The 27973-nt window shown below is 41.6% G+C and overlaps 1 protein-coding gene across 5 annotated transcripts in view; it reads left to right on the top strand.

Annotated features, from left to right (window-relative positions):
- mdfic (MyoD family inhibitor domain containing) overlaps nt 1-27973 on the top strand; it is a 119018-nt gene that overhangs the window by 24127 nt on the left and 66918 nt on the right. For 4 of the 5 annotated variants that reach the window (XR_011240214.1, XR_011240216.1, XR_011240217.1 and 1 more), the window contains exons 5-6: nt 8460-8641; nt 13216-13312. Coding sequence is in view for 1 of the 5 variants with exons in the window: in XM_020092473.2 (XP_019948032.1) it covers nt 15-265 (251 nt within the window). In the remaining 4 variants the exon portion in view is untranslated. Of the gene's footprint in view, nt 1-14; nt 2615-8459; nt 8642-13215; nt 13313-27973 lie in introns of those variants that run through there. The other variant, XM_020092473.2, reaches the window with a different exon arrangement.

The raw sequence follows: 27973 nt of genomic DNA, 5'->3' as shown, positions 1-27973 counted from the left end.
TGACATGGACCCAGACTGCTGCGTCCACTGCATCCTTGCCTGCCTGTTCTGCGAGTTCCTGACGCTGTGCAACATGGTGGTGGCGCAGGCCTCGTGTGGCGCATGTACGTCAGAGGCCTGCTGTTGCTGCTGCTGCACCGACGACCTGGGCGACGACTGCAACTGCCCCTGTGACATGGACTGCGGCATCATGGATGCCTGCTGCGAGTCCTCGGACTGCCTGGAAATCTGTATGGAGTGCTGCGGCATCTGCTTCCCCACATAGGGAGGAGGCCGGCACTGCTGCGCACCACGGTGACTCTGCAGGGGATAACTGGACCCCGGCAAAGAAAATATGGAAGGATGCTGCTGTCACTTTAAATTCAGCAACAACAGAGGGAATAAGTGTGTGTGAATGTGTGTGGTGTTTTTTTGTGAAATAATGAGTGATGTTGAGTGTGTGAAATAAATTGAGGTGGCTGAGTAAAACGTCGTAAGATGTATTGACACTGGGCTCCTCCATCAAAACCAGCATAGCAGGGGCTAGAAGTAACTCCAGATATATGAACATGTCATTTAAATCTTTAGTTTATAGTTTAAATTTGTTTCTGTTAATTATTCTATTCTTAGCGACAAAAACAAGTATTATCACAGATTTTATTGTTACATCAGGAATGCTGTTTGTATCTTATCTTGCCTTTTTTTGGGTTCATTTCCATTACCAATACTTCTGTGTTTTTTAATGCTCAGGAACTGAGGTTGCAGTCTTAGTTCTGTACAACACTGTAAAAATTAGAGATGTTCCGATACCCTCATCAGAAATTCTTACGATGCGGTCATTGGCGAGTCTGCAAATCGATTTAATGATCCAATACAAGTCTTTAAAGTAGATTATTTCCACCCTGATAAAACTGCAATTTTCTTATCCCGAAAATCACTTCTTAATTCCAAAACAGCAGTCGCCCCAGACTGCCACTGGCAAGTACTGTTTTTAGAGGGTAAAGTGTCTGTGTGTATGTGAAATGCATACCCCATGAACTGTTCATCTAATTGGCTTCACACACAAACTGTGTTTACTAAATTACAAGAGAAAGTGCAGAGTTTGGTGCGATTTGGACTTGTTGTACCTTCAAAAATAATGAAATGGATATAAACAGGCAGACAGCACTATGTAGCAGTGTTAGGAGATATTTCTTTTGTTGCTACTGTGCTTTATAATAAGCTGAAATAAGCTTTTATTTTGAGATGTGAAATTTGGTCTGAAGATTGTGTTGATTGGTTTACAGACCTGTTATATAACAGAGATGCAATGACTAGTTCTGGAGTAGGAGCACTACTCTATTTTTTTTTAAATGCACCGTTCTCAGATTGGTACTGTGTAACGGCAGATGTGCAAAGTCTGAATCGGTATAGGGAACAATTAAGTGAAATGGTATCGGAACATCTCTAGTAAAAATGTTTATGTGACAGATCATACACTCTTAGATGCATACTGTATTTTGCAACACACCTTCACTTACACACAGTCTGACTGTGGCACTGTAGAACAATTGAAACTGGTGAAATATGGCAGATAAGCACATCATGTCATCTGGATAAGGAACGTTGTAGAGACCAAATGCTTCATATTGTCATGAAGACAGAAATAAACTGCACAAAATTGCTTATAATTGTAATGTTACAAAAGTACTGGAATGTCTATGACCAACCTCTTGATTTGGCACTATTTGAATCCTTGGTTTTACTGGAAAATACAGTGCTCATCCTCACGTGTTTAGTACAAAAGCGTCTGACCAGCTCACTGTACAGTTTCCTGCCAGATAAACAACATCTGCAGCTTATGTCTTCATTCCTTTGAACGTCATCCTCCGCCATTAGCCATCGACGATAATGCTTTGTCAGTCGCCTATGGTACAAGCCTCCTCTTGCGATGCTGCTTTACATACATACTGTGTAAGTGTGACTTGTTGAACTACGCTCCCTGCTCACGAGGGGCGTGATAAGGAATTAAGAAATGGCGACCCTGGTTGCCATATAAGCGGCTTTCCGGGGAATCAAGCCCAGTGACTCACTATACAAAAAAAGGAATCATGAACTGTCACATTGAAATCGTAAACTAATGCAGGGTAAAGGCAGTTTTCTTCTCGTTTTTTCCCCCCTTCTCTCTATCTCTGTTCCTTAATTCTGTGTATTCGGAGATGAGGTTGTGGTGTGAATCACCAGTGGAGTCAGTTCCTTGTCGAGCAGATGTGCTTTGATGGTGTTTAAGCGAAGATGCTTAATGCTGGCCCTTCATTAGCACCGCTCGATAACAATAAAAAAGGACGTCCCTTCGTAGAGCCAACAAAGATGATGTGCTGCCATGTGCGGCTCGTCATGGGCTGAAGAGTCACGAAAACACCATACACATAATGTGAAGAATTTATCTAAAAAAAGAAACATGTAGCTACAGTACTTGTCCTCCAATACTATACTGTTGTTTTTTTTATTCTGTGCTTTACACTTGATCCTTCTCATTTTCATTTCGATGCATCGTTTCCCACATTGGAGTTCACAAGTCGTTATATTTGTTTTGTACATTATCTTCAATTCCAAAGAGACGTTTTTAAAAAATAAAACACTCCGAAAAAACGAACGGTTGTTTTTGCGCTAATTACCTCCACCAAGGAAGTTATGTTTTTGTCTCTGTTTGTGTCTGTGTTTAATTTTTTAACAGGATTACAACAAAACCTGTTGGAAAGATGTAGTATGAGTCCGGGAAAAAGGCATTAAATGTTGGTGTAGATCCAGAAAGTTTTGGCTTCATTTATGGACAGTGTGAGGAAGTCGTCCATCTTTACATACAAAGATAAGACAACTCAGACATCTTAATATTCCCCCTTGGACTGTGAGAAGTTATGAAGGAGATGTTCACTGTTTTCCGATGGTTTATGTACAATCTGATAAATTGAACAAGAAAATCTGCAACGGAATTGTAATGTCATTGATCGAAGTTGCAGGGAGCAGGAGCTGTCGCGACTCCCCTCCACTTCTTATTTGTCTTCTAAATTTTAATTCAACTACTTCCCTTGCATGTGTCAGTTTAATTTTATATTTATATTGACTCTAGTCCAGTTTGATACCCCTCATATTATTATTTCATCACCGTAGCAACTGGTTGCAGACATTGCAATCTTGGATTAAAAAAACCTGATTTGCACGTCTGTAATCTGAGACTTGTGTTTTCCAAACTCCAGGTTGTTCTGCCATGTGTTTCTTCTGTTGTTTGGGACGATGCTACAGAAAGTGTAAGTTTCCCTGATGGCCACATCTGTCACCTCTCACCTCCGTCACAGCTCTGCGCTGCACCGTCCTCCTCCTCCTCCTGCTCTTTCTCTATGAGAGCGCAGCATTAGCACTAACATGGAAACATGGCCGGCAACACTCGCTGAGGTCATCGGGGAGCAGGGACCCCCCGCTGACTGGAACAGTAGTCTGACCTTCAGCTGACACCACCCCCTGTTAACCCCTCAATTAACCTCCACGTCAGCCCCCCTGCTGGAGGAGCAGAGACGAAGAGCCCCCCCCCCCCTCTACTCCTTTTATTCTATCTTTATTTCCTTTTATCATTTTCTGCCTGGATACACCCTGGCCCCGAGAAAATTACCATCTTATTTCACTAATGCGTTGGGGAAAATATCACTTTGCAGGAAGTCCACAATCACACAGGAGTTGCACTTTTCGTTCTTTCTTTCACTTTCGTCCACATTCACAGAGGAGGCGGAAAATATTAAAAACTCCAGGTAGAGTGTGAAGTGACCTTTTCACAAAGTCGCCCACCTTTCCACTCCTCCAATCAATCCCCCTCTGATCGTTCACTGTGTGCTGGATTGTAATGTCACAATTAGGACGGCTCCATTGTTTCTGTTTCCCATCTGGGGATAAATTCAGCACTCCTCTGATCTCAAGGTCACTTCTCTTACAATATTAAATAAATTAGAGTGTCGGCCGTGGCCACCTCTGACGACGACTCGTGTATTCATCCATCCGTCCGTCCCTTCTTTCGCTTAAATGGCTGGGATGCAACTCTCTCACTCAGAAAATGAAGGTCTCCTGCCCTCGGCCAGGAGGACAAATTACTGCCTTTGCTTTATGGGAGGAAAAAAAAGCAGATGGGTAAATTAATGGTGTTTTGTTTCCTTTATTTTCGTATGAGAGAAAGACCTGAGAGTTGTATACTGATAAGATTACAACCATATTATAATTACATATAATAAGACTAATTAGACAAGGACAAGATGGGGTGGCAGTAATTTGTGACACTTCTCTTTATTCACCATCTGTTTTTTTTCCAGATGGAACATCAATGCTTCTTTTTGTCAAATGGCAGAAAGTGGGACTGCATGTCCGCCCCCCCTTTACCCCACCACCTCTCCATCAATCCATACGATCCATAATGGCCGTCATTAACTAGCTGTTAGCATTGAGGTGATTCATTTTGATATGTTTATGATATTGTGTTGCGAGTCATTAAGTGTAATCTCTCGGACACAATAACTGTCAGCAGCTGTGTGCAATTTTTTTCTGCATCTGGAGCACATCAGAAAATGACTCGCATTGTTGCACAATGGCACGAATGGATTTCAAACACGGATTTCTAGAAGTTTATCGCCAACTTTTTTAATACTGCCGTACATAAAGCATGTGGCCTTCAGTAGTTTGTTTTGTAATACATCTCTGTGCATTTGAATCCCTTAAATGAAAATGTATTTACAGTTATTCTACCTTCAGTGTCAATGCCATGAAAATTACAGTTAATTTCTGTAAATCTTAATCCATAAAGATTCAGACCACACACAAGGCAAGTGCACAGTAGAATCTCATTGCATCCAGTTCACAACTGTTATGTGGAATGCTATGGTTTCCTTAGTAGGTATAAAAGCTATTTAAAGTAAAAAATAAATAGATCAATATAAATTACATTGAATTGTATGTAAAAGTCAACATTGTATTGCTGGAAGTATGTATTTATATTAATTATATGTTGTGTATCTCTGTCAAATAACAAAAGTTTTGTGATGGGAAATGTTTGGAAACTTTTGCTGCCAGTGCTTTTTTTTTTTACAGTGCGGGCTCACATCATGTATGTGCTTACCTTCTCTCTTCCTCCTCCTGCTCCTCCTCTTCTGTGCTCGTGTCGAAGTTTGAAAAGACTCGACCTAGCTGTTTAGACTTGTGGCATGACATTAAAATAAGATGAGACGATCTTTCAGAGGAGGAAGGAATAAAAAAACAACCAGAGGAGAGTACAAGTAATGTCACTTTCAATTCATCTCCTCAGGTAGTGGCCCCATTAGCCCTCTCACACAAGGCCTGGTTTACAATGCAAATAGGGTCATTACCTGAGGACTCTAATGGACTTTGACAAGAGGCCAAAGATGCCTTCCTCTTCGCGCCATGTCTTTGTTTGTTATTTCTCTCGCTCAAATAATTAATGTATTGCATCAAAATTGCATCAGCAGTGACAAAAAGCTCATAAGGATATTTTTTTGGTTTATTTTTAACAAGAAGTGGCTCGTAAAGTTTAATTGTATTTATTTATTATACACAACTCTCAAATTCAACACTTCAAAATGACATCAGTGTCAGAACATAGGCTCGGCAATGAAATGTAAATGATTTCAAGTGAAAGATTTGTATCCTTTTGTTCCCCCCTCTCTTCTAAGAGTAACAATGTGTGATCGTGCTCACACCTTAAATATTTAAAGACCCCCTTTTGCTAAAGCTTTGCTGTGGTACACGGGCCTCTCGCTGCTTCTAATCTCCTTGATACCTGGAGGCGTCGCCACGACGATGCGAAGATAACGTGTTGCAGTTAGCGAGATCATGAGACTCGGGGAAAAAGAAAAAAGGGGGGGAAACTGCGGATGGGGCACGGTGAGGTTCAAAGTTTCTGCCACACACGGTGCCCCGCGAAGACGGCGCCGACAACAACTGCCTGGGAGAAGGAAAAAAGAATCAGACAGGAATGAAAGACACAGAGATGTTTTCAAATCATTTCTTTTATTCCTCAACATTGCAGACAACACCCCCCCCCAGTACGGATGTTTTGGTGTCTCGAAGTATAGTTCTTTTTTTTGGAGGCCTCTGCCAGTGTGTTTTTCTGCCTCTGTCTCAGGGAGGCTGGCGTCACTAAACTGTAAATAAGACATCAGCTCAAAGTTGAGCACTTTCAACTTTTTTTCTATTTTCCCTTCCGCCGTCTGGCCAGTGGACTGTGGGAGAGGCAAATTGAGAGGGACGTGCGGACCGGGGATGCCTGTTTATTTGCTTGTTCACGCTCCTTGAGCTATAAATGGGATGTCACCATTGTTACATGTCACACGCTGATGTGGACGTGTTGCGGTCTCCCAGGCTGCACTTTTGATTGTTTGTTCTTAACATCACTTAAATGAACGGGGGCTCCACTGGCCTCCAGTCATCTGGCTCTCGTGGGTCGATTGGCAGGTTGTTTGGCAGGCATGCACGCGTGTTCTGTTTAAGTTTATCGTTTTCCACCACATACATGGCAGGATATGCTGCTGGATTAGTGTTTTGCACATTTACCAAACACTTTTATGTGTTATTTAGAAACACACCGAAATATTTCCTTGTCTTCTACAATTATGGTTTCAATCAATAGCTTTCTGTTGCAATTTTCTTGGAATTTCCCGTTCTGCCAAGTGAAACAGTTCCTGAAACAAACTCAAAATGGCAGAGAAAGTTGCACGATACTCTACTTTTGCTAAATTAGTCTGTTTATGTGTCTTATGCAACTTTTTCCTGCGTGAAACCAAATTTATTTGTCATTACTTCTCGAACAATGTTTTAAATTGTGCTGAAAGAGAGTTTCCCTGATGCTGGTTTGAATCAGCGATGTTTACAGAGCCGAGATATGTGTTTGTGTGTGTTTGTGTGTGTTTGTGTGTGTTTGTGTCCTCCCACCCTGACTCGACCGAGCCACCATGCCAAGACATGCAGCCTCCAGTAGCTTACCTCCCCCCATGCAGAAAGAAAACACGGATCAAGGTCTTAATAACACCAGCCATTGTGGCAAATATATAGGACTCAACTTTCCGCTTGGAGCAGCCTCTTCACATTGAGTTAACATGAGTGACAGCCGCGCACACACACAGGCACACACACACATAAATAAGCTGGCTCCAACATGCTTTGTAACGACTGGCAACAGCACAAGATCAAACAAACATGTTCACATTGAGTTTTTCTCCACATTCCACACGGGCGAACTCGTTGTTTTTCCATTCTCGTTTCTTTTCACTTTCAAATAAACAAAGTAATTGTTTGTCAGATCTGTTAAATTGTTTTTCCCGCTTTACGGCACATCTCTAAACACTTCCTCGCTGTTGGCGCTGACTTACAAGCTCCAGCACAAACGACAACAATACCCCCCCACCACCTCCTTCCCTTACCTACCAGATGTTTTGCCTCACCGTGTTTATTTGCCTGTCAGTTGCCCTTAATTGTGTCATCTGCTACAAATAAACACATCTGCTGTTGCATCATTGTTAGTTCGCCAACAAACAGCCGTGGTGACAGTTTGTTTGTGATGATGATGTGCGGTGCGGCGGCGGCGGATACGCAGATTTCCAAAGACAGGTGAAGTTGGCGGCGGCGGCACAGTGCTTAGTACATACCAATGCGGGGGGAATTGTGGGGGAATGTTTACAGGTGTTCGTGACGGCAAACACCTGCTCACATCCTCATCCAGGAGAGAACTCCATAAAGTTTAATTAACGTTTGTATAGAGGGTTCATTTCCAGGGTAACTGCAGCACTGTTTCATATATGGTATATATAAATATATATATGTATATATATATATAGTATATGTGTGTGTATATGTGATACATGGAGAATATTTTTTAGTGCATAATAGGGCAAATTACACAAGCAACAACTTTACATGTAAAGGTGAGTGGGGGTGTGTAAGCACGGCTGGAAAAGGTGATTTTTGCAGCACATTTAATGGTGCATCTAGTGCGATGGAACATGGAAGGTGTCAGTGTGAATCATCTTTTCTTTTTTTTTACCAGATGCCTGTTAATCAATGCTCATTGTTTCACTAAGTGATAATTGACATGGTTAGGATACTTTGCAAGACTGTGGTTTTGTGTGAAAGACAATTGAACCTCTGTGGATACTTCTTTGTATTTTCCTCTTATTTTTATTTAAGTTTAATAACAGTAACATTTAAACTGGCATAGATTTACATAGGGCAGGATGACATACCCAAAACTTACATCATGTATATGCAACTTTTGTTATTTTGCAATAATTATTGATATTGTTTTATTGCCCAACCTTTGGTTTACAAATTAGATCCTTCGCAAGACATATCATGGAATATTCACCGTTACATATTCCATCTAGTGTATTGAAGCCACATATAAATAGTTCATTGGTTCTTATTAATAGTGTATGTTTGCTCTTCTTTAACAGAAAGTCCTCAGGAGCCATCTAAACAAGCCGGCTCCCGGTATTTGAAGCCCCCTGAAAGCAGTGATAGTAGGTGCCTCCTTTGTGAGAGATCGTGAGCCGGGGTAAGAGAGCAAGCAGCAAGGCAACGGAACGAGCGAGGAGGAGGCTTCAGATCGGAGACGCCACATCTCATATGTTGCAAGGTGATGAAGTGCAGATATGTGCCCTTAAAGAATACGCGCCCTGTGGACATGTGTGAGATTTATGTGTCTTCCTTCCTCCCCCTTTTTCTTTTTCACCACCCCGTTCTTCAAAATTCAAAAATGCAACAAAAGGCAGATTGAAGTATATTCTCTGCTCCCCCCCTCAACCCCCCCCACCTCCTCACACCCTCCCTGAAAGAATATTCAAGACCGAGCTTGCAGGTTAAAAATGTATATGCAAATGCTGGCTACATTCGAGCATGCACAGGTTGTTAATAAATTAACACGTGGCAGAAATAATTCAGTTTAGCGTGATAATTCTTGGGTGCAAGCTGTCAGCTGTCGCATTGTTCCTGGATAGAAAGTGACGCTGAGATGGCAACACGAGCAGTGAACTGTGATGTTTTAGTGTACCTTGCTCTTCACTCTCAGCACTCTGACACAATAACTGCCTTTTGCTTGCCTGCCTCTGCTTCTTTTTTTTTACCGTTTTGGAAGAACAAAAGGTTTAATTAAGGATGCCTTTCAAAAGAGGAGTTGACACGAAGCATGCACGTACACATTATCTCAAAATGGGGGGGTGCTTGTGTTCGTGAGACAGAATCTTCCACAGAGCCAAAAGCTACTCACGCACTTTTCTTGTTAAAGATTCTTCTGACTTTAAAAGTATTTTTTTCCTTCCCGCCTTTCAAAAATATCGATGATCACTTTCCAGAAGTGCTTTAGCTGGAAGAAAGTGCGAGATTCGTCGTAAACCGTATGTTTCCGCTCCATGTTTCTAAGCTGCTGATTGCAGGAGGGCATCTTGACGTTCCAGGCAGGGACGCTGCGTGACGAGTGCACTTCCTCTCTTCGCCTCATCCTCCAGATTTGCATAGCGGCAACCCAGGGAGCTGACACTCTGTTTATGTAGCTCAAGGTGCAGGGGATATGCAAGGTGTCAAGTGACTCACAGTGAAGTTTTTAATAAGTGCCATTTGTTCAATCTGCTGTTTAAACACTCCCGTCGCCTCTCTATATCCTTAAAGACTGCATGCCCCACTATCTTTTAATTAAGTCTCGAGCTAATGTGCCACTTAATTGACTAATCTGAGAGATTTTGTTTTCTCTAATTTACTTGAAAAACCATCGCCGGCTAAGCTTTTTAATATTGGCGTGATGAGGGTGGATACTTAGTGGATGCCTCAGAAGTGAGTGCAGGGGTAGAGGGAGTACTTGAAGGGGAGAGAAACAAAGTAGCGTTAACTCCCTCTAATTCCTATTAGGTTTGACAGCAGGCTGATAGCTAACTAGGCCATCATGTCATCCTTGTTGAGGCATTTTGTTTTTTTTCATTACAGGTATGCTTGCACATCTCGGGAGTAAGAGTTGGATTTGCACACTAAGTTTTCTCACTGAACTTAGTTTATGTCAGCAGCTCCATGCATTTACTGTTGTGGGGGAAATGTCCTCAGTGGCAGGTAATGAGGAGGGAAGCAGAGGCCCTGAAACAAAAGGTGAATTCAACAGTAAACGTTTCCAGCGGCTTCGCCAAACACTCGCAAAGCAACGTTTAGCAGCAGCTTGAGATTCCATTCGCTCTCCCAATAACGTGTGTGTGTGTGTGTGTGTGTATATATATACATATGTGGACTTCAATCATTTGGTTGTGTCACAGTGTCACAGTTTTCCCTTTTACCTCCTCACATACACACCTTTTTCTTATTATTTTTATGACCCATCCAGGCAAGTTAATTCCCTTTACTGGAGGGTCACAGGTTTAATCCCTGGTAATCTCTACAAACAGATTCTGCATGTGAATATGTAGAATCTGGTGAGAGACAAGATTTGGATGCTGGAAGCCTCTGGGCTCCATTTCTAGTTCGACATGTCACGTTTGAGAAGGCTTTGGCTGTCTGTCGGTAAATAGTCCATGTGGAGAGCGAAAGATGCGAAACTTGTTGACCAGATGCACCTACTATCGGGTTCAACTTCACCACTAGATGTCACTAAATTCTACACACTAAACATTTAATGGAGATTAGCCAAAATGTCTTCTGGACCCGAAACACAACAAAAAGAATCACTGTTAGTGACTGTAAACAGTGTGTGGCAAACAGAAGACGGACTTGGCCTGAATATCCGCTGTCTATATTATTATAATATTCTCCGTTGTTCCCAGAGGCTAATTTGTTTGTCAGTTGGCTCCGGGATTAGATTTCTGGCACAAGAAATGTCAGACTTTCTGGGCAACTCCCTGAATCCTCTATTTGCTCCCCGTGCATGTGCATTAAAAGTTTCTCTGGACACAAACATCACCTGGAGAAAACACACGGTAGAGATTAGTAGTGGAAAGCTGCAGTCATACGATAATGTGGACAGACAGAACGCAAGGCCAGGCCTAGTGTCATGTCCCCACATGCGGGGGCCGTGATTAAATGGAAAAGTGGTGTCAGAGCAGGGTGATAGGACAGCGGAGCGAAAAGGCCTGTAAACAATGACTCACCCTGCTTGCTAGCAAAGGAGGGGAGGGGAAGGAAGGAAGGGGAGGAGATGCGGCCAGAACTAGTCTGAGTGTGTGTGTTTGTGTGTGTGAGTGGCAGAAAGAGAGAGAGTGAGAATCTTGAGAGTCTGCAGCCACAGACAATCAGGCCTCTGTCAGGAAGTCCCGGCAGACATGGGATTTAACTTTCTTGCTGATAGACGTTCGCTAACACTTGCACCCACTTACAATTACACTAGAAGCCCACAGACACAAATACAATTGCATGTAATACAGCAATATCTACAAACAACCCTTTACATGTGCACACACACACACATCATACGCCAACAATACAACACAAGCACTTACACACACATGCCAAAATCCAATAAATAATTAAATCTCCAGTGGCTGCCCTCAGAACTACAGTGATACATTAATTGGGCAAAATTAGCATGAATTAAAGCAAATAAGTGTAACATGTAATTTATTACTTATCAAGCGTAGTTTAGCAGAGGAAGGCTCCGATTTCCCCCAAGATTGCTTTAACAGCTATAATGCATTTCTTAATTTACTCTGTGGAAAATCAATTTTTTTCAGAGTTCATTAGGCACCAATATGTTACAATGCGACTCCCCTGAGCACCCAGCTACAAAAAACATTATGCAAATTCCTGCCAGTGCATCTGTATGTAAATAGCGACCACGGCTGCAGTCAATTCTCCGTGGGAAGCTTTGTTAGCAGGCCCCTTTGTTTCTAAGCACAACCTTGTTCATGATAGTCTGGAAATTAGGAATTGGCAGCGTGTGATAGGTGAAAGCAAACATCTACTCTCTTACTTGTACCTGAGATGAGACTGATTCTCAAACAAACTTTGTTCCAGAAATGGTGCTGGTCTCCCTTTGGATCGTTTGTATTCCACTCTGTTTTTTTTCTCTGCCTGTTTGTGGTGTGTAACATTAAACTTTTTCCTGTTGAAAATTTCATAATCAAAGTTCTCTTTGAAGAATTAAATGAAAATCAAGCAAAGCTCCCTGCTCTGCCTCCACTGCGGCACCATGAACTGCAGAAACTCCTCTTTAAAATGGGGAGGTCATGTCATAAAACGGTCAGGAAAAACCACAACGTAATCCCGCCAAGATTTGAGTTGATCGTTGGTTTACACTTTTCCATCCCAAGGTATAATGTTTATGTGCCCATATGAGACTCCCAGGCTCAAAGTCACTTACCAGCACAGTTTTGTTGCCCACAAATAGAGTTCTTAACTTTTATCCAGTCAGACTGACAAATTGCACAACATTATCCTCAGTAATGACCTGATGGTTTTGGACTTTGCGTGTAAATAGACATAAATTTTAAGATGTGTAATCACAGTGAACGCTTTGAACTAGTGTATGTGTACAGTAATTTTATGATTATCATGAATGAGCTGTGTAGGATTTAAATATGTTTTTGCTGATGGATCATAAACAATTATTCTGTAGTTTTGCATCTAGTGTTGGGTGTAGAAAAAGTTCACCTGTTAACGCCACACTCACGACAAGAACGACTTAATGTAGAAGACTTGAAGCCTTTAAACTTAAAAGATTAGTAGTAACTAAAAGAAATAATAACATGACATTTATTGTGATAATTATAGATGTCGACATATAGATGTTTCTAGTTTTATTTCCCTGCCCTTAAGGCAACGAAGCAACACTAACAAAAGTTTGTACACTGCAGAACGTTCATTTTCAGTTGGGATAAATGCACAGCCTGTACAACATGTAGATCATATAACCATTTTCTAATGTATATGTCAAAACATTATTTGTAGTTTTTGTTACTTTTACGTTTTTACATATATTTTTTGTGAACTTTTATTCTGAAATTTCAAAGGAAATTGGTCACCTCAGACTTCAGAGATTCAGACGTGAAATCAGGGAACACACAGGTGTAATGAGTAACAACAATGAAGTGGTAGGTGCCTCAGTTCCTGGGTGCTGGTGATGTGCACACAGTTCAACCTGAGCTTTTGTCGCTAAGACAAGTCCAGTATTTGTTTAAAAAAAGACTTTGATTGAAAGACCTGCTTTGAAACTGATAGCCGGCCATTTTGTGTCAAATTTAGGATTTGCGTCTACCCACTCTGTGAAAACCTGTGGAGGAAAACCCCAGATGAAGGTCTGATACTGATGCACTGAAACTGATGACGACTCTTCTATGAAGTAAGTCAGAAAAAACAGATTCAATGTGATAACATGTGATAACGTATAAACCTACGCTGCATAAAGATCAGGATGTAACCATTACCAAGGAAATGCTGCCAATCATGGCCTTTGCATCATTATTCATCCAGGAATTGGACTTTGTCTACTTTATCAATTATATATTTCTTCAAAGAATATATGATACATGTGTAGTACATGGCCACTCCATGTATCACCAGTAGTGAAAGCTGTCGTTTTTACTGTTTATTAGCACTTCTGTTTTTAAATTTGTCGTACACATCGTACTGTCCAATTACTGTCCATGGACGTGCTACTACAGAATACAGTATGCGTGGAATGCAGCCTAATGCATTATTATGTTAATTTTGCTAACAAAGGCTTGCTGGCTCATGTAAACATTGTCCCTATGCAACTGAAACGCTATCAGCTCGGGTTTTATTTATGTGTGACTCCATTCCAAGGGTTCCAATTATTAGCTCACAAATGAGTAAGCTTGCTATCAAGGTAGTATCCAAGGTGTTTTTTGGCTTTATGTAAAAATGTCCTTACTCTAGTCATCTCTCCTGTTGTGTGAAGGAAAAAATGACTCATTCTGGGAATTATTTGTGTTCATCCATTGTTTTTTTTCTTCTTTGGTCTTTGTGTTACTAGGATACAGCTGCCTGCTGCATCATGTCACTTGTTTCACTTGGCTACAGGCCAGAATTAACTGTGTTGCTCAGTTTTGGGTGTCTGATTTTATGATAGCGTCTTCCTCTCATCGGTTTGGGTTTGACCTGGTTTTCTTGATCACTTTCTCACATCATCTCTCTGTGTCTCCATGACGGACCTTTTTTTTCCTCTTGGCTGCTACGCTGTTACCAAAACACTGCCTCACCTGCTTGGCTTGGACTCTCTCCATGAAGTCATTCTCACAGAGCCCACAGGCCATGTCGACCATATGGCACTACACAGTCTGATAGGTTGTACTACATAGCGTACATTCATGACGATGACTTGGAACAGGAACTAATTAGCACAGACTTTCCATTTAATCTAAATTTCATTTAATTGAGCTGTGCATATTAGGATTTACCTAAAGTAAATGTCTCTGTTAGAGGGATATCATGAGCTGGGCTTCTTTGGAGCACATTAATCATTAGTAGCAGTGTGAAAATATGTGATAGCAAAAAAGCAGGATATTACCATTTTGTATGATCCGGCTGCTGTGATTAATCATGTTATGAATACATGGTACTACTTGTTTAATCCTATAAGGACTTAAAATGTTGATTGCTTTTTTGAATTTTTGAGAACTTAAGCAATTGTATTGGGGGTGACTGTGGGTTTTGTCCTCTTGCTGCATTTTATAGATTTGCTATGTAATGTTTACTTGCAGCGCCATCTGCAGCCAAGCATGGTGAGCATTTGGTTCGAACATTGTACGAGAGATAAGGTGGTTTTCACGTTTGGGAAAATTTGAGACAAACACTGGTTTTTACTACTTCTGAGTCTTTTTTTAAACCATCTACAGTTCAGCATTACTCTTAACCTCACTGTGCCTGATTCTGACAATTTAATCTGCGGCTATCAGTCAGTTACACACTTCTCACAGGAGATCACTAAAACCAATCAATCATTAAAGGTTCAGTGTGTAGAATTTAGTGATATCTTCCAAACATGAAAGAGAACCTGTGGTAGCCTGTCATAAAAATGTAGTTTGTCCAGTTTGGACTACTGTAAAAAACATGGAGGCCCCTGTAGAGAGAGCCTGATCCCGATGTGGAGTATTTAATGTAAATGGACCATTCTAGTGTAAAGAAACTCACTTTCTGCTAATCTAAATCTTACACAACCTGTCAACTTACTTTGGAGTTGCTATTTTGAGGTAAGAAAAGTTGCATTGTGTTGCTTTAAGTTCTCCTGAGTGTAAGTGTTTTGTTAACCTCACCTTAAGGCATATTTAGTTCTTTAATTAGGTTTAACTTATACACCAAAGGAAACTGGTAACTAAGCAACCCTATAACATAAAAACACATACTTTATGTCCTTACGCTTTTAATGGCAGGAAAACACACACTTTCATCGGAACTTCTTCTAAAACGGTGTGACTGCCACCACACACTGTGCAAACCTTAGAGTCAGCAAATATTGGTGCGAGTATGTGTCACACTTCCTCTTTAACCTTGCTATCTGCCCTGATCCCCTGTTTCATGATGAGTACAGAAAACTAAAGAATTTAAAAAGGTTTAGATTATTTATCAGATCTCCTGTGTTACTTTATGCCTCCTGTATGATAATTACATTTCATTCCTTGGTCTAAACTTAAATGTTTCCACTCTTAGAACATTAGAAACACCTCTTGATATCTAGTATTGAATTAGAACATCTGTATCAACACCTGTAGATGACAAATATAGGATTTCTTACAGGGCTGTCGTCTTAGTTTGCATAGAAATCATTTGCCACGGAGATTTTCCAGAACCTTTCCTGCCAGAAAAATGTTTCTAAGAGGCAAAAGATGACACATAAGGGAAAACAACTAAAGTAATACAAGTGTGCTGTAAACAAAAACGTGTAATTTCCACAGTACGTCATGTCTTGCCTTCCGTATGCTCTCTACCCAGGTGTCCGCACCTAATTTTCCAGACATATTCTTGAGTTCATGTCTGATCTTGCTAGTGCTGGGAGGGTTTGTAAAGTTTGCTGTATCTTATCATATTGGACTGTGCTTCTAATGTATTAAGAAAGAGATCCGCCACCATAAAATCCCAGTTTTATTTTCCTCCTCCTCCTCATTATTACTACTTTTCCTCCCACGTTGCTGACGGAGACAGTGATGTCCCACTTTGCATCCCAGAAGGCCCTCGCCTCATTGTACACAACTTCCATGTGTTTGTTTTTTAGCAGTGTTTGTTCTGTAAATCACAACTCCTTGTTTGAATTAGAGGCATCCACCACTGTTCCCACTGGGGAAACATCAAGTATTAAATGCCATTCCCCGGCATGCTTGTTTGAGTAATTTACGCTCAAACGAATGTCACTTGTCGTCTCCAGGTGGTCCTTTCTGCCACGTCTCCGCGTACGAGCCGACACCGCTTTTGATGGCTCCACCTGAGAGAATTGCCCAAATGTGTCTGCTTTTTCCCCAAAGTGGGCTCTGGAGTTTCCGCTCTGGGCTTGTTTACCACTAAATGTTTTTGTGATTTCCCGGAGCAACACGAATCTTTTTTTTTTTTTTTTTTCTGTCTTGTTTCCTTTTTTCTCTTTTTTGTTACAAGAAAAGCAGCATTTGTATTTCTTTTTTTTCTCTCCCCCCCCCCCCTCACTTGCGCTCAAAATGGCTGGATACAGTAAACAAAGTCTAGTTCCCATTAACCTCTGATTCCCTCTGAGAATTTCACAAACAAGTCGAGTGTCGACCGACCTCAAACAAACTGTACGTGCACAGACAAATCGTACACACACACATACTCGTGGCCTGAAGAGCAATATGGAAATGTTCGTCCTTCCTCTCTTCCCATGCTTAGCCCTGGTGCTCTAGCCGTCTGTTTTGCCTAATTGCTTTAACACTAGCCTGGCATGCTAATTGCACTGGGCCCCCTGTCACCACATCATTTACATGGCCTGCTTGATTTGAAATTTAATCTGCTTGAAGGGTTTGTGTTTCATGCTCACTTTAAATCCCAATGCTCTGTGGGATTGAAAGCAGTTGGCATTTCTAAAATAAATCCTTGTGTACTTGTTTGGCACCACAATTTCTTTTTCTTGAATAAGAGACTTTTTGTTTAATGTTTTTTCAGAACTTCTGAATTTCACTTTCAGTTGAGAAACTTGCTCTGTTGGAAAAATAAAACTTTGTAATGCCACTTTAGTTTCACTCTGTGATGAAATCAAAGGGGAAAATTGATGAGACGGTGGGCAGTACTGTGTCTGGACATTGGGCAAAGGAAACTTGCGGATGAGGTGGGAGTGTGTGGTGAGTTGGCTGGCCTTTTTACTACAGATGGCCTTTTTGATGTGGATCTGAAAGAGTTAGACACACAGAGACACACAGAGGGCTCATACAGTATAGTGAGATCACATAGTGCAATTTAATCAAAGGCCAAAAGCTATTTCAATTTCTGAGAGGTTGAGTCCGTCCTACAGTGGCAGGGCCTCCTCCACTTGTCCGGCTGTGATTTTACGTCTGGACCTCGACTGTGTGATGAGACCTTGGTGCTCTGGATTTGCAGTTGTTTCTTAGTCATTCTACAGTGGAACATGATAGAGAATTAAGAAAAGTACAAAAACAAATTGCCAGTTCACTGCATTCTGGATGACAGAGGTTGTCAACAGCACTGGAGAACTTGGATGCTTTGTGAGGTACAGCTCTTGTCACTTCTTGGCTGAAAGTGGAGTCTGCATATTATAAAATGATTCTTGTAAACGCAACATTACAGGAAAAACTCGAGGAAATGTCTTGAGAGTTGGTTCAAATGTTCACTTGGACTCAAAGATTAGCTGATCCAATTTTGGTGGTAGAAGGTCATAGGTCAAGGTCACTGTGACCTCATTTGTCCCTGTGAGCATGATAAATTAGGTAAACTATACCAATATACTGACATTTCACTAAAAAATATGGCTTTTACTCAATTCCTGTGAAGTCAACAATCCCATAATGTATGAATCTGGAAAACAAAATGTGTTTTCACTGAAACTGCAGTCATCGGTGCAGGCAGGCAGTTCAAGTAATTCCCCTTTGTTTATATTTGGAGGTTGGATCCAGTATAATATATACAACAGTTTTCATTGTTGTGTTTTTGAGTGTTCTTTATTGTAATTAGTCATTTTTCTTACCGATAAAGCATCATTCAAAGATCATAGGTCCTCTCTTCTCCTCTCACCTCAGAACCAAATTGCCAGTACTTCTGAAAAACAGCGGGCTGTCAACAGCGTCGCAGGGTGACACATACTGCACTCAGATGCTTTGCGGGGAAGTTTGAGGTCAGTGGGTACAAGTGTGTGCGGCCGCTTGTGTCTGTATTCAAACGCACCCGTGTGTCTCTTACATAAGCTGATAAATGGAGGAGGTACGACAACAGGCGAGCTCTGCCCCCCCCACTCTAACTATTTGCCCTTTTTCCAGACTGGGCCGCTGTCCCAGCCATGATCAGACCGGCTCGTGATACTTTTATTGGAGTAATTTTTGGATGATCCGGGCCATGTTTTCCAACAGTTTTTTTAAGGCGAGCATGACTTTACGGTGACCTTGCTGATCTCTCTGAGAACAAACTCTGAAGGAGACCTCGCAGCTACACACAAGTAATGCTCATTATCTTCAGTAAGGAAAACACACACACACATACACACACACTGCACAGGGAGGGTTATTTATGTGAAGATGGAGCTGCAGATGAAGTGGATTGTGGTATTGTGTTTTTTTTTTAACAAAATTAAAGCTTTTTTTTTCCGCCCCTTATTTTTCTCCTCTCCCCATACAAGTTCAACCAAACAGAGAGAATATAGTCAATACTAAGTCAATTATAAATATTTATAATCTACACATTTTAAAAATCCTGTCAATCATAAAAGATGTGGGGGGATAAGCTCACAGCAGCTGGTTGGTCCGGATGTGATTTGCATGCCACAGAAAGCCTCAGCTTGCATCCCCATTTTGTTTTTGACTTTGCATGACTGCTTGTTCTCAGCACAGATTAAATATAGAAGTTTTGTTCTCGTTGAGGGTGGATGTTTTTTTTCTACGCCTGAGCACGCACACACACATACACACACACACACACACACACAGACACACACACAGACAGACAAGCACTGGCACACACAACACAGAGGCGCAGTATTGACGCCCGATGCTGATGGCGATTCATTATTGAAAAGGAAATCGTCTCAATATGAGTGGAGTTTGTTATGTGGAGCTTTGTTCTCGTCATCTATATTGCAGGGCATCTTTGTCAGTCAGCACTGCGAGATCTTTTTCTTCTCTCTGTTTGTGTGTGTAGTCGAGAGAGTTTTCTCCTGCTCTCTGTAGTGTTTGCCAGTGTTGCTGTCCTAATAACTAACCGCCTTATTTTTCAGTTGATGGAAAACTGAGATACAGCGCTGCTCGGTTCAGCCCTGCAGTTGGTCTCTGATAACATCTGCTCGGTGTCTCGGCTCGGCTGCGTGATCTCCAAAAACATGATGCTGCCCTCTCGAGTCTCAAGCACCTCCTCAAAGAGGCTTATTTTTCTGCTCCTCTCGCTCCTCTGTCATTGTCTTATTTTTCTGGTCCAGTTCAGACATGTAATGAGTCTGCCAGGCCTTGGTTAAAACTGTGACCCCAAACATTCAGTCATAAAGGCTTTTATCAACTGCCAACCACAGACTTTTACATTTTATATCACGTCTGCAACTAAAAGCTAATGATATTCCCAATGACATTAATTATCTGCTGCAGAGTTTTCTTGATCGATCCATCAGTTTGTCCATTAAAGCTTCAAAAAAATCACCACTATGCTGATGGAGGGGTGGGTGAAGTGTTTGAGCCCACAAAACACTTAAGGAGTTTCAGGGGTAAACAGTGTCGCAGCCAAATCAAATACAATTGAAGTTTTAATGAAACACATTTTAAGTTTTCTTTATTTCTTTTTCACGTTTGAAGAATTGGTCCCCGGTTACTTCAATTGTATTGGATTTGGCTGCAACACTGTTTACCCCTGAAACTCCAAAAGTGTTTTGTGGACTCTAACACTTCACCCGCCCCTCCATCAGCATAGTGGTGAGTAGATAATGATTTAAATTTCATTTTGGTGAAGAAAATTTAAAAATCGAATTTATAACTTCAAACGATCCAACAGGATAAATTAAAATGTCTTGTTTTAGATTGTTTATAAAGATGGACAACATGTCTTCACCTTCCTCCCACTATCCAGAAAGGAAGCATCTTGCGCATTTGGAGCCAGAGTCTGTGCAGTTGCGATCCGGCAATGGTCCCGCGGTGGACAAAGTCCTGCCGACACACACCAATCTAGGGTCAGAGTCAGTCTCAGATGTGAATCATGACGTCTCACCCCTTTTTAATAACATCAAAAAACTAATTAAAACCAAATTTACCAGAAAAAGAAACATCAGTGTGATAAAAACCACGTAAAAAGACAGAAACCATCTTCGAGAAATTCGTGTTCTTTTTCATTTTTTATATTCATACTATGATTCATCCACACTTTTCCCAGTGCAGTTATACACAACACCACCTACATGTAACTTCATCCTTTGCTCCTGCCATGTTGACTACCGCTGCCTAAGAATTTAATATAACACTTGGTTGCAATAAGCTGCACAGACAACCGATTGTATTTTTTTTTTGCAGTGAGCAGTTTCTTACATTTGACTGGTGAAGGCACAAAAGCTCTCCGGATATGTTCCAAATGTTTTCATACAGTAACCAGTTAAAATGATCAAAGAATGCCGAGTCTGAACACAACAACCGGCAAGTAATTTCATGAAATTTGTAAAACCATCTCCCAAAGTCACGTGTGTGCTCTCATCAACAAGCCTCTGATTGTCACTTTAGCTTAGCGTCCACTTGATGTCATAATTAATTCAGAAGTTTGGATGTGTCTCTGCGTGTGTGTGTCGGCGTTTGCGTGCATTTGTGTGTGTGCTTGCGTGTACGGGTGGGCGAAGCGGCAAAGTGTCCCCTCATAAGAGTGCTTGTTGTGTGGCATTCTCTCTTGATTTCATGCTTTGCTGATGGAAAATTAGGCCCTGGCGTATCTCTGCCTGAAGAGGAGGAGGAGGAGGAGTGCTGATGGTTGCTGCTATCGCCTCAGGACACTTTCCCCGACAACAAGAAAACCGGAGCGGTGGGGAGGGAGGGAAGCCGTGTCATTGGCTGCTAATGCACTCTAAACAAGACGATGAGACACATGGAATCCCCAGCGCGATGCAAAGAAGCCTCAGAAAAGAACACATCTCTCTAACTCCCTCTCTCTCTCTCTTTCTATCTATCACTTCCCCCCCATCTTATTTTTCTCCACCACATTGTTGTAAAGTGCAGTTATGAGTCTGGCATTCTAAAACATTTTAAATGCACTCTGTCTTTTTTTTTGTGGCGGTTTTTTGAATGGCGTGTGTGTTGAGGAGTTCATTTGCATTTTTTGTCTTGTTTTTTTCCCGTTGCCTGTCTGTTGCCCAATGAAGCTCTGAGGATAAAGTGCTTAAAGGACTGCAGGCACTTCACTTGAGTTGTTTGGTTGTTCAAAGATACGCCACAGTACACCGCTAGTTGAAATGCAGCTCAGCCCACTGTCAGACGTGTGAGGAGCATTTTGAGGCACAGGGAGAAAAAAAAAAGCGTTCTAATCCCTCTATGTTATGTAAGCGGAATAAGAGCTTTGTGTATTGTCGGGTGCCTGTGTTCATCATGTCATGAAGATCAAACGTGGCACAAACGATTGTAAAGTTTCTCTTTGATATGTGAGAAATTAAAAAAAAAAAGTTAAGTTTTCTATTGTTGTTTGCCAGTTAGACTTTCAAAGGGGAAATGCAGCAGCAGTTTGACTGAATGAAATTTAAATTTAAATTCGGCTTGTTGGTTTTATTGATATTCGTACAACATGAAACTGAATTTGTGAATTTTTAAGCATTGGCACAAATGAGATGTGTGTGTGTATCTGTCTATCCCCGATATGAACACTACCATCTTGTGCATTTGGAGCCAGACGCTCCACCGTAGCGATTGGGGGATGGAGCCACGCTAGCAAGGTCCCGTCAATACACACGGTCCTCCAATCGTGAGTCAGTACCAGCTGTCAATCATGACGCTTCACTCCGTTTTTATGACATCATTTAATGAATCGAAACCCAACTTAACTAAAGAACAACAACAGTTTGATAAGAACTACCTACAATGACAGAAACCATCTTTGAAAAAACAATTTGTAACATGAACTTTGACCTTTGGCCCATGACTCATGTCGTCCATCTTTATACACTGTCCATGGTGCACACTTCTAAGTGTAAATGTCTTTCCCACGTATAAAAATGTATCAGAGGTCCCGTTTCTAAAGAAAGATCCTCTAGAGTCTTCAAACTTGGCGTCTGCGTCATGATCACAGAAAAAACACACAATGATCTGCATTCCCATTCATTATTAGTGTGTGTGTGTGTGTGTGTGTGTCTGAATCTCTCTGCATGCTTCTGTTCATGTTTCCAGCATAGTAGAAAAACACTACACACCCTGTAGTAAAGTTTCTAACCCAAATACTTGGCTTTTGCTATTATGTAACAATATGGGTTTTTCCATACATTCTAGTTTTTCCCTGGAAAAACTATATCAGTTCACTACTGTGGTTTTTAGGTCTGTCGTAGTTCTATATGGTTTTTGTCACACTGTGTGGTTTGCAGAATTATGGATGTAGTGTTCAGAGGACAGAAACTTTTCCCAGCAAGTCCCTCAAACAGGGCCTCCCGCTTGCATGTAGCATACTTCATAGTATGCATCCATTTTATAGTTAAGCCTATGTTGTATTGTTGCATAAATGTCCTGTCTCATAAAGAAATTCACCAGTGAGCGTGGGTCACATTGTCCCAGGATTTGGAAGATTTCAACATGATTGTGTGAAGGCTGCATCAGCAACAGCACCCACAGCTTCGTGCATCATGTTACATGGAATGCTGAATTGAGCTATTATGATGAGAAATAACATTTTCAGAAGCACAACAGGCAATAAAGTGCAGAGGCACTCCACAATAATATTGACTTACAGTATGAGTCAGCAGTTCTGTTAGTTGAGTAAAAACTTGGAGCTTCTGAAGCAGATTTGAGGATTTTGACTTGAGATTCATGGTCAACAAGTTGTTTTTTCCAGCTGAAATGGAAAGAATTGGTCATAATTTGAGAAATGATAAAAGAAAAGAGAGGGCAGAAAGAGCAGAGAGAGTGTAAGAAGGAACACGATGGTGTCTAGATTTTACAAATGTGTCCATAACACCTGGGGCCACTCAGCGCAGTGACGCACACAGAAGAAGACTGACTGTGGGGACTGGCAAACAGCAGCAGCCACATCTGGACCAGCTTCCTTTCAGGGAGGGGCCTGACGGAGCTGACTGAGCTCTCGCTGGATTGGACCTGACTATATGTGGCTCATGACTTTTGGACGAGGAGACGAGCTGGATCTGGAGCAGGCAAAACTGTTTACAGCAATGTACAAGTTCAAAAATAAAGATACGAGAGACGGTGAGGAAAAGAAAGCTAGAGCAGGCGAGAGATGGAATAGATATACTCCAAATGTATCAATAAGTCATCTCCATTCTTATCTTTCTCACTCGTAATGGATACCTGTAATTGAAGCTGGAGCAAATTTAGGATCCGAGATTAGCAATCTTAAGTGTTCGGTCGAGTCCTGCACTTTTCCATTCGCAGCAATCACCGAAACTCTAATATTCTATTTCCACAAAGTAATCACAGAGGAAGTTAGAGGGAATCTAACTCATTCCAACCCATCTGAGTCCACAGATAAATCAATATTCACAGACGGAGCCTAATATTTGGTGTGGGATAAGACTTTCTTTTTTTTTTGTATAATCGCACAAGCAAGTGGCGGTGGATAGGACTTGTGAGGAGGGGAAAGACATTTGAACCTCAAAGGCAGAATCAACTACTGCGAGCCAAGACTTAATTGCAATGACCTTACAACAGGGCAGCAGCCTAAAGACACGCGTTCAGGCGAACTGAGCACCCCCACCAGCGCACAATAGACCCCCCGCCACCATCAGTCCTGATAAATGAGTTCTCTCCCTTGATTGCTGCATCAGGGCCGAGAGCAGGAAAGGGGCATTAAAAGAAAGAGCGAAGGAGAGTGGAAAAGAGGAAGATGGGGAAGGAAGCAGCAGAACATTGATGTTGATGCAGTAACTTCAGGGAAAGTCGAAGTATTTATCAAATATTTGAAACAAACTGATTTCTTTTTAAAAACTCATGTGAGGCCAGAAGTGTTTAAAGGAATAGTTAGTCACTTTAGGAAACACAGCTCACATAGATGACTATCTGATAAATAACTGATACCACTGTGGTGGGGATTGCAGCACAAAAAATACTTATGCATTTTAACTCAGACATAATTTCTAAAAACCTGTAGCTGTGTAGAATAATAATAAAAAAAAGTTATTTTGTATCAACATTATGGAGCCACAGAAGAAAGCCAATGACAGATGGACCGACAATGAAGTCCAGGCCCTCCTGAGTATTTTTGCTGAGGATCTGTTACCTGCTTCTACATGTGAACACGTATAAAAATATCAGGAAGGTCCTGACCTAGAATCACAACGATGTCAGTACACAATGATGGAAATGTGTGTTGGACAGTGCTCCTTTGAAGACTGTGATGCTCACGCTTTAAAAACACGAGCAACTCTCTCATGTGCCTGAGAATGTCAAGGTCAGTGAGATCGGCCTGTCGACAGTTAAACAGAGAGGGATGTAATAGTACAGTTGCACTGCATAAACCCCTCATTTACAATTCTCCATGTTTGAGAATTCAGTGGTGCAAAAACCATAGGCGCTGGTCGACAGCGATGTGGAAAAAAGTCATATATTCTTCAGATGAGTCATCCTTCACCGTGGTTTCAACAACTGGGCATGTGCACGTGTGGTGTGCACAAAGAGAACTGAAAGGCCTGAAAGAGAAGAGTGATCACTCTTATCCTGCGATGCAACATCGTGTAACCCGTGCGTCGCTTGGTGCGTTCCTCCCTTTGTGGAATCCTTTCAGGTGAAATACAGCCAAACTTTTGACCGTTTAGCTTTAGGCATTTTGTTGTCGTGTGGATGTGCTGCCAGAGCCGTGTGGAGAATGAGCTGCGGCCAGAGTTAAGTGCAAAGTCAACTAGGTACCTCCCGATCATGGTTCACATGGAGGCCACTGAATGGTTTAAGTAGCGCGTTGTCGTCGAGCACTAAAACTCATTTCGTTGGTTTTTCCTTCCCTCACCTGTCTGTATCTGCCTGGAAATTTTACACTACTTAAAACTGCGGTGATGTCATTGACCGCCACCATACATTATTTGGTTTTCACCAGGCGCAGATTTACCCGCTTCGAGAACATAGTGTACACACACACACACACACACACACACACGTCGAGTTACAACATTCGCAAATTGCATTCCACCCTCTCTCCTCATCGTTCTCTATTTCTAAGAGTCAGTGGCTGCCACGAGTTGAACTTGGTTTTTGATTAAGTGTTTGTAGGTAGCGCCTCGGGCCTCGTCTCTCATAGATAAGAAGCAGTAATCCTGTCGTGTGTGTTATTGTGTGTTTTCTGCAGGATTCTGTGGCTGTCTGCAGTTGGGACCAAGGAACAGTTTAAAATTCAAGACTTACATTTTTGCTATTTTCTCCCACAACTGAAAGTGAAGTGTCATTAACTTCCCGTCACAGCTTTTATTTTATTTATTTGGATGAGCCACTTTTCTCTCAAGTCGATTCCATGTTAGATTTCTAATGACAAAACAAATCAGAATTTAGCACGAGCACTTAATCTCACAAATCATCTCTATTTAAGATCAAAACATCTGATGAGTAGATTAATTCTTTCATTTCCCTGAAGAGGATCCCCCCCAAAAACTCCTCCTTTTCAGGAAGTGTTCCCATGTTTGACAGCATGCCAGTCTTAACAAAGGGGAAATGCTGAGTTCCCTTTAATAGATCTATATTCATTTTCAAATGAGTTGATTAGCCAGCACAATGTCATTGGATTCAGGGGCCCATTACACATTTATGATGGTAAATTACTGAACATTTACAATCCAAATGAAATTTCATGAGGAGGGGATATTGAAAAAATGAAGGGAGAGAGACGCTTTTGCGTTCATCCCTGTAGCCTTGCCTCATTGCATTTCTCCTCCTCTCTCCCTCTTTCTTTCTTTCTCCCCCTCTCTTCTCCTCTCTCCCTCCCTTCTTGCCTGACTCCTCACATATCACATCAGTGCCCCCTGTGGTCCAAGTTGGCATCACACAGTGGTCTGCAGCTGCGTTCACTCACACAGCTCTGTCGCTGACATTTGGGTGAAGAAGCTGTGTTGTTTTCTTGCTGCCAGTCAAATATTAATGGCTCATGTGCAGGTAAACACGCAGTGAAAGTGGGTTTGGGCTAAAAATGGAGAGATCCAGACAGTTTTGTGGTGAAAGGACGAATGTGTGGAGCTGAGGAACGTCTTCTCCCCTCCTCTGTCTTGGGTGTAGTGTTACATGTAGGTTCAAACGTCCTATAGATCCCTGTGCAAACACCTCTCCTCTCCAATCAGCACCGAGCGCCGCAAAGCCCTGTCATTGCGTCCACATCAATATTTTATATCTGCAAATTTGCGGTGACACGCATTAGTACAATTAGGGGAAAGTTTTTACTTGGATTCCCATCTTCTACAAGGAGAGGGAGCGATAAAGGGAAGCTGAACTCTCTCTCTCTCTCTCCCTCTCTCTGGGTTCTATGCTCTCTCTATCCATCTCTCTCCCTCTCACTCTCCAGCATGGCTGGTTTCGTTCCTCAGCCCTCCACCTCTAAATAATTCATCATCCAATCAATCATTTTCTCTTTGTTTTGGGCCCCAGTGCCTGAGATGAAACGGCCCGCTGCCAAAGCTGCTTTGCCTCATCTGAGGCCTAGAAAACATGATCTGCTGCTGAGATTACAACACACACACACACACACACACACACACACACACACACACACACACATACATACATACATACACACTGACACACCAAAACGCACCTAGCATTGTAGTGCTGGCACCATGTATTCACTATTAGATGCATACACACACAAATAGAAGAAGTGCACACACACACACAGGCGCACAAACAGATGCAATGGAAGGTTGAAGCATTTTATTTTTGACTCAAACTGAGAACATCAAAAAACCCAGAATCATCAAGATATAATGCATTTAAAAAATATACAAAAACAAAATGGCTCACTTTACCTTTATCTATCTATCTATCTATCTATCTATGTATCTATCTATCTATCTATCTATCTATCTATCTATCTATCTATCTATCTATACAACAATGTGTGATTGTCACATTGAGGGGAATGTTATGTTGAGTATTTCTGTTCTCCCTTTGTCCAACACTTTTTATTTCCTAATTCGTTTTTTCTGATTTGCAGTTTTCTTGCACTGAAACAGATCATTTTACCTATTTACCCCTGTTAAATGTTGAGCCCTCTCTTTAGTTTTTTAATGGCACGCCATTGTAAGGGAGTTCTGTAATAGAACACAGACAGTGTGTGTGATCTCCCGGCTGTAACACTCGGGTTTGGTTAGCTTATCTAAAGGGCCTGTCTCTGCCTTAAAGCCGGTGCGCAGGCAGCCTTAATAGGGGGAAATGTCTTGGACAAGTGATTTGAAGATATTTTGCTTCATCCCTTTGGAGCGCTCGGCAGGTGATGCCGCGAATGTCTCCTCCGTTTGATGTCGAACAACACAGATTCGCTATTGAGTGATAGCTTCAAATGCGGAAAGAGTGAGACCCTCCGCGTGCCGCTCCCCCTACTCGAGCTACATCAGAGAAAACTGACATCTATTATGGTAAAGAAAAGACAAGTGTTTGAAAAATTCAAGTACGCACGCTGCAGAAGTGTCAGGATTTTTACAGAGTGCAATTTTTTTTGTTCGCTCTCTTTTTTG

The sequence above is a fragment of the Paralichthys olivaceus genome, chromosome 23 (assembly GCF_024713975.1).
Source record: "Paralichthys olivaceus isolate ysfri-2021 chromosome 23, ASM2471397v2, whole genome shotgun sequence".
Classification (NCBI taxonomy): Eukaryota; Metazoa; Chordata; class Actinopteri; order Pleuronectiformes; family Paralichthyidae; genus Paralichthys; species Paralichthys olivaceus.
Note: the sequence above shows the minus strand (reverse complement) of the source record. Positions and strands in the feature narration are given on the sequence as shown.